Source organism: Argentina silus (assembly GCF_951799395.1).
Source record: "Argentina silus genome assembly, chromosome: 10".
NCBI classification, from domain to species: Eukaryota; Metazoa; Chordata; class Actinopteri; order Argentiniformes; family Argentinidae; genus Argentina; species Argentina silus.
This window is the reverse complement of record NC_139664.1, coordinates 4,416,115-4,428,322: the sequence shown is the minus strand read 5'-3', so window position 1 is coordinate 4,428,322 and position 12,208 is coordinate 4,416,115. Positions and strand designations below refer to the sequence as shown.

At 41.8% G+C, this 12,208-nt stretch overlaps 2 protein-coding genes across 5 annotated transcripts; one reads left to right on the top strand and one right to left on the bottom strand.

Annotated features, from left to right (window-relative positions):
- Positions 1–311: 311 nt before the first annotated feature.
- LOC310811131 (uncharacterized protein) lies at positions 312–2,004 on the top strand. 4 transcript variants are annotated; one of them, XM_083679197.1, is made up of 3 exons: positions 312–439; positions 747–816; positions 1,413–2,004. In XM_083679197.1, the coding sequence occupies exons 1-3, from the start codon at positions 402–404 to the stop codon at positions 1,992–1,994; spliced, it is 690 nt and encodes a 229-aa protein (XP_083535323.1). In that variant the 5' UTR covers positions 312–401; the 3' UTR covers positions 1,995–2,004. The 4 variants fall into 4 exon arrangements, with proteins under 4 accessions (XP_083535323.1, XP_083535322.1, XP_083535321.1 ...); XM_083679196.1 differs by having other exon boundaries at positions 747–822; XM_083679195.1 differs by lacking the exon at positions 312–439 and having other exon boundaries at positions 515–816.
- A 12-nt stretch (positions 2,005–2,016) lies between these two features.
- On the bottom strand, positions 2,017–10,730 carry LOC310811130 (B-cell receptor CD22). Its single transcript, XM_083679193.1, has 14 exons — positions 10,481–10,730; positions 9,957–10,217; positions 9,469–9,735; positions 9,050–9,331; positions 8,383–8,676; positions 7,903–8,172; positions 7,455–7,721; positions 6,788–6,869; positions 6,254–6,326; positions 5,859–5,998; positions 5,551–5,602; positions 5,221–5,315; positions 4,949–5,027; positions 2,017–3,447 (listed from the first exon to the last, which is right to left on the bottom strand). Exons 1-14 carry the CDS (start codon positions 10,722–10,724, stop codon positions 3,286–3,288), a joined length of 2,568 nt encoding a protein of 855 aa, XP_083535319.1. The 5' UTR covers positions 10,725–10,730; the 3' UTR covers positions 2,017–3,285.
- Between the last annotated feature and the right edge of the window lie 1,478 nt (positions 10,731–12,208).

Below are 12,208 nucleotides of genomic sequence, written 5' to 3'. Positions count from 1 at the left end.
ATTAATTAACATTAATTAACATTAATTAACTTGGTACCCAATTGTGAGTAATAGGGTTTGTTTGTTTGATTTCCATGGGAGGATAATGCTTTATGTACCGACAGTTGTTCTTTTAGGAGTGTGAGTGTCAGGAGGAAGCTTTCCTCAAAATGGAAAATGTCTGATTGAGTGGCTGTCCTTTGTGTTGACATCCACAATCTCCTCAACAGACTTCAGTGCAGCAGTTCTCCATTTAAGTTTTGCAGACTTTAATTTTAATGACAAGTTATTCCATTATCTGGTGTTATTACAGTACATTATCTATTGTTCCAGGGCTATATGCTTTACTGTGTGTTGCTCTGTGCTGTACAGGTTTCCACATCCTGTCTCTGCTGATTGGGGTAGCTGTAGGGGCAGTAGGGATGATGCTCCTCTGCCTCCTACTGAAAGTCATCCTCAGGTGGGTGATACTCATCCTCAGGTGGGTGACACTCATCCTCAGGTGGGTGATACTCATCCTCAGGTGGGTGATACTCATCCTCAGGTGGGTGACACTCATCCTCAGGTGGGTGATACTCATCCTCAGGTGGGTGACACTCATCCTCAGGTGGGTGATACTCATCCTCAGGTGGGATCAGTACTAATACCAGTACCATTGGTAAAAACAATAACGAACACACAAAAATCTTTAGCATTTTTTTTATCATTATTTGGATGCAGACTGTTCATACAGTATCAAAACATTTGAAGTGTTATGTTGTTCTCAGGAAAAAGAGAACCACGCCGTCACCAAACCAAAGATTGGAGGACACAGCGGAACTCATATTGACTGATGGGGTGAGTGTAAGTAGTACGCACGTACACACACACACACACACACACACACACACACACACACACACACACACACACACTCAAACAGTTTGCTTGAATATGCATGACATGCATTTCTGATCATTTAGGACGTGATACTTTTGTTACAACGACAGGATAGAGGTATCAAAGTAATCTAAAATAAAATCTAATCTAAAATAAATGTGCCAAAACAGCAGTGGCTATAAAGAGGAACTCTACCACTAGGATGTTTGCCCCAGATGTGTTTGTGCTGTGTAGCCCGACAACAATATTTGTGGTTGGCTATGTAGAGCAAAAACAGGTTTGGGTTGACCAGCAACCAGCTAGTAAACCAGAAGCATACTGTAACATCAGAAATACATACCACTCAAGGGAAAAACCTTATTCAATGTTAATAGTCACTCAGTCACTCAGGGCAACTTTTATTGATGTCCAGTAAATCTCTTCTCGTGACAGTTTGAGCTCATTATTCTCCGTATCAATCTCCTCCTCACGACGTTTTGTATGCCCTCTTACATCCTCTCATGCTCACATTAAACTCATGCCTCTCTCGTGACGTTTTTTTTTTTTCTCTCCAGATTCCCTCTCAGGAGGACTCGGTCTACGCCAATAAAGCCATGCTGGAGGGACCCCAGTGGGCCGGCGGGACGGAGGACGACGGAGGCGACGCCGACACCCTCCACTATGCCAATGTGGACTTTGCCAAACTCCCGGCCAAAATGGGGGGCAAGCAGGGGGAAGGGGAGATCAGGGGAATGGCCTCCAAGACATCTGAGTACGCCATGATTCGCATGCGCCCCAGTGGCAGCATCGGGGAGGAGGCTGGGGAAGAGGGGGTGGAGACTGACACCGATGTAGGGCAAGGGGATCACACCAACGGCCCTGAAAGTGAAACCGAAGATGAAGTCACATCTGCAGTCAATAGTGATGGGAGGATAGAGGATTCTGGACTCCCAGAGCCGCAGGACGTGCCTACTTCTCATCTCAGTGTCCAGTCTACTATGGAATCACAGCAGGAACAATCTGAGTGGGACGGAGCACCACAGATTGCAGCTGATGAGATGACACAGCCGTTCGAGGAGCAACCATCTAACGTTGAGGAGGAGGCTACTTATGGGACCATATGGTGTGGCCAGGGCAGTTCTGGGGAGACAGCCTGAGGAATCAAATCAAAGTGTATTTAATTTATTTGGAGAACGTGGGTGAGAAGAAAGAGAGAGCTGACTCAGAGAGGTAGTTTAGCCTGTACACAGATGTGTTATATCCAGTTAATAATATAAGCCATTTAGCTGCATACATTTTTCAGGATATATGGTCCCAGTGGGAATTGAACCCCCAACCTAAGCATTGTTCACACCATGCTCTACCAACTGAGCCACAGAGGACCACAGTTAAAGGGAAGGGAGGGGTTAATGGGTATGAGATGAAGGGAACGGCAACAATAATCATCAGAGCCCCTGATTTGTGACTTGTTTTCATGTGTGTGTTTTTAAGAGAGATTTGTGTGTTTTTAACTTCATTGTTTTCATGTTTCATCAAATGAGGTTGTCTATTTGTAATTCTATTCTGTCTTTTTAACAGTGTGATTGTAAAAGGCTTTATTGGTCAGTCTTACTCACTTCTCAACAGTGTTTGTGGAGATACCATCATATTTCTGATAGTTTACTGAGAGTTTTCCTTGTACTGTTCTGTAAAGTTATTATTGCTTATTGGCAACGTTTGCAGAAAATGTGTTTTTATGAACTTGCAAAAGCATTGAAAGTGAAAGCAGTGCATGCTACAGTACATTTTGCAACTTGTTGTTTAATTGTTTTCTTTGTCCACGTGAATGCTTTTAGAAATTAAGAAATTGTAAATTGTAAATGTCAGTTTCATTAGAACAGACAACGTATCTCTTTCAGATTATAAGTCATTAATAATGCACAATACAATATTGAAAACAACATACAGTAGTAGACCTACAAAGCAGTTTTGGGGAAGCAAGCTGTTGCATAACATCTACATCATGATGTTCTGTAATATGTGAAATTCCTCTACTTTCCTGTTTTGACACACAAAGATACATCGATGTACGTCAAGGTGTAAAAAGCTGCTTGAAATAACCTCAATAAACTTTGTTTTCTTCCACTCACTGGCTGTTGAGACACAACTGGCTGTTCTCAGTTCACTTATTGAGTGGCTGTTCTCAATTGCAGGAAAAAGGCAACGACTAGAATTTGCTAACCTATGTGCTAACAACTAGCTAAGAGCAATGTGGCTATGAATGCTAAATAAACCCAAATGGTCCCATAGACTTGAATTAAACGTCCATCCTTCTCCTCTTCGATTTTGACGTCAGAGTGTCCCATCCTGTAGTCTTCCTCGTCTGAGTTGCTATGTAATGTCCTGTGGAGGCGGTGGCGGTGGCGGTGGCGGTGGTGGTGAGCACGGCGGCCTCACTGATGACCGGCCTCACTGGTGACCCGGCTTTGCCTTGAAGTTCACCACTGAATAGCTCAGCTCCACTTCATCTTCGCTGGTCTCTGTCTCTGTGTCCGTGTCAGTCTCAATGGCTTTCCCAGGAGCAGACGCTCCCTCAACGTTCTCATAGTCCCCCAGTCTCCCTTGCTCTGCCTGTGAACAGAAAGGGGTTACAGTGACACCATGTCACACCTGGAGGTAGTCAAGAGGGTCCTTTGCCATTTACAAAAGTTACATCAAGCAGGATATATTGTCCAGTGACAAACCTTGTTCAAACAAGATATACTATACAGTATTTCTATAATTTCACCATCAACTGAAAGACAATGTGACAAGTAATTTATGATTGATGTCCTATTTAGCAATCCAAAGTGAGTCACTTGGTGTATATTTAGTGCATAAGGCTGCGGTTACACGTGGTATTAACATGCATTCTGTGTCTGGATCGTGCCCACATTCTGTTTGTGGCCCACAATTTTGGCTTCCGAAAGCACACACAGTCCATTAAATAAAGTGGGGGAGAAACAAATGTGAACAATGTGGGCACAGGTGAGGGATAAGAGATGGACTGTTGTGTTTATAAGGTGGCATTGAATAGTGATCTGATCATCAGATAGCATGTTCGGATAGCAAAAGATGCATACTAACGCCAAGTGGAACCACAGCCTCAATGGCCCCAGCATGACCTAGGTATTTTTACCACCATGCTCTTCCAATTGAGCTACACAGCAAGTTAATTCCCCTCTGATAGAATCCATAGCAACAAGGAGGAGCAACTGTCACCTGAATGTGGAGCCTTTCAACAGTCTGTTGACGTTTATTAGTAGTTGAATCAGCAGATACTGTAGATTTCCTATTGTGGTTCAATCTAATTCAAGACATAATGTTCTTCTCATTCTATGTCAGTTGGCAATGGGAAAAACCTTTGTTGGGGAAATTATCATGTACTTCAGTAAACAGTTATGTTGTCCTACCCTTCCTTGGTGATCTTATCAAAATACTTTCAGTCTATAACATTAACAGTCTAACACTTAACAAGTCTTAACAAATGATCTGACAAAAGGTTTGAAAAAAGATTCAAATGTGCAGGACTATTTTAGTTGCAAATCAACTTCCAGTACACCAAAAGTTGTCATCTTCACATTAATTGATTCGTTGTGTAATAACCTCCACCAGTGTGTACATTTCCTCATATGAGAAAGTTCCCCTTTGCTGACAACACACAACTCTGTTACTTATTATACAGTTCCAGTAATGTTCATCTTGCTACAGCCATTGCCATTTAGGGGTAGTGAACAACAAGTAGGCTTATTGCCTTGTGTAGGGTACCGTCTGTTACAGATAGATCACACTCTAACACAGGTTTGATTGTGTAAACCCAGGAGGTCACACAATCACTCATAAGAATTCAATCATCGTCTTCTGTCCCCTGCTGTTACAGTGTGAAGCTGAGTAATTACATTCTTGTGACCAACGTAGTCACAGTACTGTACTGTATATTGTGAGGCACTACAAAGACTACAACTTCATGTTATGTGTTGCTGCCTAATGTTTCAGTTTACTCATGGGAATGATGTTTATGGGATTTATGTTTCTTTAAATGACAAAGTGGATCTTTGTTATGGAATGAGATGTGTATCCTGGAATGGCTGACCTTTTCCTTTGGTTTAGGCTTGGCCACATTAGCATAGACCACATCCTCACCCACTTTGCCACCTGGACCCAAGCTACGCCTAGAACACAAGATACATCATAATGTTGAACTCCTATTGCTTGTATTATTGTTTGTTTTATCAGCTATGCATGCAATATCACTGCACTGTAACATAGCATCTCTGGAACAATGTAAACAACAGGCCTATAATATTGGATGACAGCATACAACATCCCTTTACTGTTTGGTGCGAAGGAGAAACAAAATCTCACATTTCCTGGCCTTTGAATTGCAGGGAAGTATAGTTAACTGCATCGTCCTGTGTGTCTCTATCTTTGTTCCTGATTGGCTGGTTTGGTGAATGGCCCTGCACAGACGAGAGGGGAATATACAGTACAGTTACAACTGAAATAGGAAATCTTTCATAATAAACAATAGTATAGTGAATAGTCTGCTGTGAGTGATTCATGTCTTCATAATACTGAATGGTTATAGACCATCATTGATTGAATACACTGTCAACCTATGGAATATACTGTACATAAAGCCCTCTTTGTTTTCTATTTTTCAGAATAGTTTATTGATATTCTGCCATCTCCCACCTGCTTTGCACCAGGCAATTTCAAGGCACTGTACACGATACGGGTGTTGGACCTGTTAAGAAATAATAAACGAATTGAAACACTCTGCTAAGTACAGTAACAAGTCGACTATTCATTTTCCATAGCCGTTCACTCTTGGACAGACAGAAGTGTTGATATGACCATTAGAGTGGAATCCCATTGTGTCGCTGGTTGTCTGAGGATGGTAAAATGGACTCATTGAGACTAGCTTATGCTTGCCCATCCAGCCCTCTAGCTTACTGTACAGTGTGTTCCCTGTCTGTGTGGCGCTGTGCCTGCTCTCTTACGTGCTGTCTGGACTTGGTCTGCTGGGCTGAGCTTGGGGCTGGGACTGGGGCTCTTGTCGGTACAGGTCATCTCTGCTTCTCCAGGGGTCTGACAACGACCCCTCACCCACCAGGTTCTCACTGGTGCCATTTCGCCAGCCCTGAAGGTGACACACACACACACACACACACACACACACACACACACACACACACACACACACACACAGACACACACACACACACACACACACACACACACACAGACAAACATACACACACACACACACACAGTATGCATACAAACATACAATCACATACCGTAAACTCAGGCTCTTTTTTTACACAAAGTACCAGAAGGGGAATGGAGAAGACAGAGTATAGAACATTATTTTGATAGTGGAATGCTGGAATACCAGAAAACCAATGCGACCACAACATGTAGGTTTGTCTGATTCTCCCTGTTGGATTGACCTGTTTCTCCTGTGCCTGAAAAACAGGGAATATCACATACAGTAACCAATTTAGATTTCTGACGATACTCAATATTAAGAGTTATACAAGTTTGAATGACTACTAAACAGATGAACTAAACAACATTAAAGGTGTGTCAATTCAATTCAAGCCTTAAAATAGTGTTAAATGTCCACGATAAATCAAGGAATGAGACCTCAAGGTAAAGACCGTTCAGTGGAGGGCATTGTTTTGGTCCAAACAAAGTGCTTTCTAAAATCTAGTGTTGTCGTCGAGCTCTGGACATTTGTACATTTCCATGGAGACGCACATGTTATATGTTCTCACATTTTCAGTGTTGCCAAAGAGGGCAGAAAACACACAAAACTACATGCTTCACCTTTAATGTATGGAATGACAGAATGTTGATATAATGATGTGATCAGCCTGTGTTTGATATGACTATAGTCAGGAGAGCCAGAGGATGGAGCTCTCACCTGTAGACCAGAAAGATGAATAAAACCAGGAGTAAAACACCAGAGAGAGGAAGGGTGATGGAGAGGATTTGCGCCTGGCCTCCTGTTATGAGAGAAGAGTGAGAAAGAGGATGAATATTGGGACCTTTGAGGCCTTGCTGTATGTTTAGTTTAGTTTATTAAGATCCCTATTGGCTGTTGCTATTGCAGCAGCTACTCTTCCTTGGATCCACACATAACAAAAAACACACGATACAGAACAGTTATAGACAAGATGAATACACAGTTAAATCAAGTTATAGACAAGAGTAACACAAAGACAATACCACACGAAAGTAAAATAAAAGAGAGTCACTGTTAAGACACCAAGAGACAAGACACTTAGAAACTTAGAATATTTACAATCATTGAGACATCTAGTAAGAGGCTACATCGGTTTTCTGTAGATCAGTTTAAATGTTCTCATATCTTGATATCATGTTATCATTATTTCTAGGCATATGTTTTCACGAAGTGGATGAAATACGTGGGTCTCACCACAGATTGGAGGAGAATTCTTAAAAATAAATTTAGAAATGTATTCAAGCTAGTGGCGACAGTGTCAGGCGATTGTCAGGAATCAGGTACTCTGTTAATTTCTCAAAGTACAGCAGGGGAGTTATTGTGTGTACTGCCATTGCACACTCACGGTTCAAAAACAACTTGACTCTGTCAGATTCTTTGTCAGCCATGCCATTTGTCGCGACACAGTAGTAGGTCCCTGGTTGGTCGGGGTGAACAGTGAGGTTCTGCTGATCTGTGACAAAACCTTTCCGCCCGTCCTCCAACACGAACCACTTGAATCTATTGACAGGGGGTTCACTGTGACTGCTGCAGGTCATTGCCACCGGGCTCTCTCCCCAACTCTGCCACCAGCTGGTCATGTTGTGAATGATCTGTGTGTGCTTTGGAGCATCTGTAATAGAAAATGATGGAAGATTGAAGATAGGTCTTCCCGTTAACTCTAGACAAATAACTCCAACATCCCTAATTATGAAACCTCTATCAAATCAGTCTCATAGTCTTTTGACAGTATGCTTGATTCCCCCATCCCAGTGTTACAGTCATAGTGGAGAGAGTAGATGATATAGACTCACATTTGACTTTGATCTCAACCTCTTGTGATTTCCCAGTTCCTATCTCGTTCGTGGCTGAGCAGCTGTAGAATCCACTATGGGAGGGTGTCAGGGACTTCACTGTCAAGTTCTGGGCCTGTGCCTCTGTCAGAGTCTTCCCCGCGATGGTCTTGAACCAGGTGTAGGTCGTCACAGGGGGGTTGGACAGAGCCACACAGGTGAGAACCAGCTGCTCGTTTTCAGTCTGGCCCACGCCAGGGTCTGCTGACGCCTTCACATTTTTTGGGCTGTCTGTAAGTGCCAATAACATCAGAAAACATGCTTTCCTGAGAACCACTAATATGGTATGTTGTACTGAAAATGTTCCTTCATTAGTATTATTATCAAAATCATAATAATTATTGTAATATTACGCATGATTCTTTTGAGACATGACCAATATGAAAACATAATAAACTTCTTACATACTTCTTACATCTCTTCTTATTATAAACTACGTACATGTGACGACAAGCTCCTGCTTTGTACTGTTTTTCCCTTCAGAGTTATGGGCTTCGCAGGTGAAAAGGCCTGCATCGGAAAAGGTCACGTTAAGCAACACATGAAGAGAGTTGGAAGACTGCTGGAACCCAGGAACTAGTTTAGACTGTTGTGAGGCAGAGGGAGTGTCAGAGTGAGGGCTCCATGTCAGGTCCAGCTGAGAAACTGGATAGCTCTGCACACTGCAGTTAATGGTGATCTGGTGACCCTCCCTCTTCGTACCCACTATAGACAGCACAGGTTTGGTCGGGCCATCTGTAAGGATGGGGAAAGAATACACTCGAGTTCAGGATGACTCTATCCTATCCCAGTTTCAATTAGTGAGGAGTTACAGTACAGTCATTGATCTTGTAGACAATGAGGTGAGTATGGAGGCATCCCGTATACAGAAATTCTTCATCGTCATCATCATCAATCATCATCATCATCATCATCATTCTGGATCTGGGTTCATGCATTACAATTCCTACTGACTATGTTTACAGTTAAAGTTCCTTGTCCTTTTGAGAGGAGAGTAGGGGCCATACTCTCCATTCACAGTGGCTGTGTACAATCAGGATCAGGATCAGGATCATCTAGATGCATTTCCACAATAAGCAGCAGGATTTACTGCGGTAATGATACTCACAGACTACATCGATGGACAAACGGCTGCTGTTCTTTCCCGTGCTGATGTCATTGGTCGCACTGCACATGTAATCCCCTGCATCCTTCACATGCGCACTGGCCACGTTTAGGGCCTTATCTGTGGACTGAAGCTTTACTGGCGATACGCCACTGGCTTGTATGTGGTACCAGGAGTAGACGGAAGGTAAAGGATTGGCATCAACCACACAAATGAGTTGGAGACTTTTGCCCACCTTCACACCATTGCCATGGGAACATTGAATCTGAGGGTTTCTTGGACCGTCTGTCATAAAAAAAGTTTTTGAATCGATGAGAATGGTATAGTTTGCATCTTAACTGCATAGTGCATGTTTCATAGTGCATCGGCTCTTTTAAACTCCTCTATGCGTGTGAGTTTTAGAGACCATAGTAAAAACTTACATTGAACGAGTATGTCATATGTTTCTGATTGAGTTGTTCCCACGTCATTGGTCACCTCACAGTAGTAAGAGCCACTGTTTTCAGAATTAACTTTCTCAAGATAAAAACGGTTATTACTCCCAGTCAGCCGACTGCGCTGTTTAAACCAGTTGTAAGTGCTGGGTTTTGGGTTGCTTCTATCCACCTCGCATGTCAATGTTACATCATCTCCTTCTTTTAGGGCAGATTTCCGTTGATGCATTACAATGCTCACTCCCACTGGAGCATCTGAAAGAGATAGAGGTTAGAGAGTTCCAAACGTGCATCAATTCAATGCATTTTCTATGAATTAAGATCATCCTAAATTAAGAAAATATTCCATCAACTCTATAATTGAAAGATGGAAAGACCGGTACAAGACGGATACAGGAATTCCTCCTGTACATATCCCTGAAAATGCAACTGCATGAATTACAATGACACTTCAGTGCATGTAAAACAAATCTTACATTTTACATCAATTGCAACAATGTTTGAGGTTTCTTTCCCATGTGTGTTTTTAGCTTGGCAGAAGTAATTCCCGCTAGATGTGTGTTCGATGGAACGGATCTTATACTCCGCCGTAGAGACTTTGGGCTGTTGTTGTAGACCCTCTTTAAACCAGGAGTAGGTGGCAATTGGGTGGCCCCTACTGGAACAAGTGAGAATGACATTATCTCTCTCCTTCACGTATGTAGAGTGTACGGAAGCCTTGGTCTCCTTGGGAGCATCTTTCAAAAGAAAAACAAAAAAGACAAGTGATCATGAAAAATGCCAACTTCTGAGAACGTCAAAAGAAGATAAGAAGTTTAAAGAGTAAGTGATTAGAGTATCATATTCCCAAATGGGTATTTGTATTGCCAATTTATGAACATACAGTACATTCATCAACATACAGGAAAGTTATTGCAATTATGTAATATACAGTTTATGAATATATATCTCAAAATAAGTTGACCGGTTCAGGTCAACACAATTCAGGAAGTAGACTCACATTCCACAGTCAGATTAATGCTCTTGACCAAGCACTTATCCATGTTCCCTTGTGGTTGACAAGACAGCACCTTTCCATCATCCTGCCAGGTAGCATTGAAGCTGACCACAGTGCTTTTGTGGTCATGGTCATGGTTTATGGGATAGTCAAAGCCTATAATCTCTGGGGAAGACTTACATAAACTTGGTGTGAGGCATTCAAGGTTCACAAGTTCAGACTCTTTGGTCATTGGTGGTTCCTTCATACTGACCTGGCATGCGTTCTCTATAATGAAACAACATCCAACAGAAAGATCTTGATTCTACACATGAATTACAACTCATTACATTACAAAACAATCATGTGTAGTATTATAAGTTATAACAAATACAAACAGACAACATTGTTTATGGAGAAAAAGTATTGAAATTTATGCTTCGATAGCAGTGCAGATTTCTCTGTAACGTTAACTTGCCTTCAACCTTAACATCTGTTTTAGTACTCCATTTAAGTGTAGATCCAATAACCCTAAAATTGTATATCCCACTATCAGACTGTTTCAGGTCACTGATAGTCAGGCTGCAGGAGGGTTTGCCCTTTGTGGACCTTCCGAGATCAACAGAACCAATGTACTTCACTCTCTCTGCAGACACGACATTCTTTTGTGTGTAACTGCTCACGGTATCGCCAGTGTATTCTTTCCTTTCTGCATCCCAAACTGCATTTTTTAACCAAAACCAGTTAAGTTGTTCTTCAGACACATAACTAGTGCGAGTACAGTCAATTGTAATACAGGAACCCTCCGTTGCAGTAATTTCATTGGGTGCATAAAAGGCAGCATTACTGCAATGGTAACCTATGGTGGAAACACAGAAAACAGTGAGATGCAGCAATTTCGAAAATTATGAAATGTTTTAATTTCAGCGTTGCAGTCAGTTTTGGTGATATTTTTAATCCAGTGATGGAGATAATTAACAGAAAAATGCCTACCAAAAGCTGCCAACAAAAATAACGCTGTGACTTCTCTCTTGAGTACCATGATTAAACCTAGATATCTGAGACAGAAAGAAAAATACATATTACTATGTGTTTAAGTGTGTGTGTGTGTGTGTGTGTGTGTGTGTGTGTGTGTGTGTGTGTGTGTGTGTGTGTGTGGTGTGTGTGTACGTGTACATGAGTGTCAATGTGGGTATGCAAAGCAGTGCACAAAACAAAGCAGATGTGATTAATTCATAGCTCTCTGGTTCACTAGTTAAGCAGTGCACCCTGCACCACACCCAGAATGTCCTTGATGCATCGGCCTACAACATCAATTCAATTGTTTGCTGGTTCTTCTATTACGTGCACTTTCTTTGGACCAACTAAAGAGATTGATCCCAAAGACAATTTTCAATCATCAGACAACCCTAAATCAATATGCACATTGATATTGAACTAATCAGGCTTGGTACAGTATGACTACAAACACATCCCAAAGAAACTCCTCACTTTACAGCAAGTAGCAGAAAATGTTGCGAAGACAGATTATATATTTTTCTTTAAATAAAAAGTACAATTTACAAAGTTGTTTCCTTTTACCTGAGAAGTGAGCCACTGTGATGGATGTATCATATCAAAATACTGGCAATGTATCAAATCCCTCTCAAAATGAGGACCAGAAACACAAGGTAAGTGCCTTGACTGTTGGCAGAATTTGCATTCCCAACCAAGCAAGAAAGACTAGAGAATCTATTCTTATGATTTTGAGGT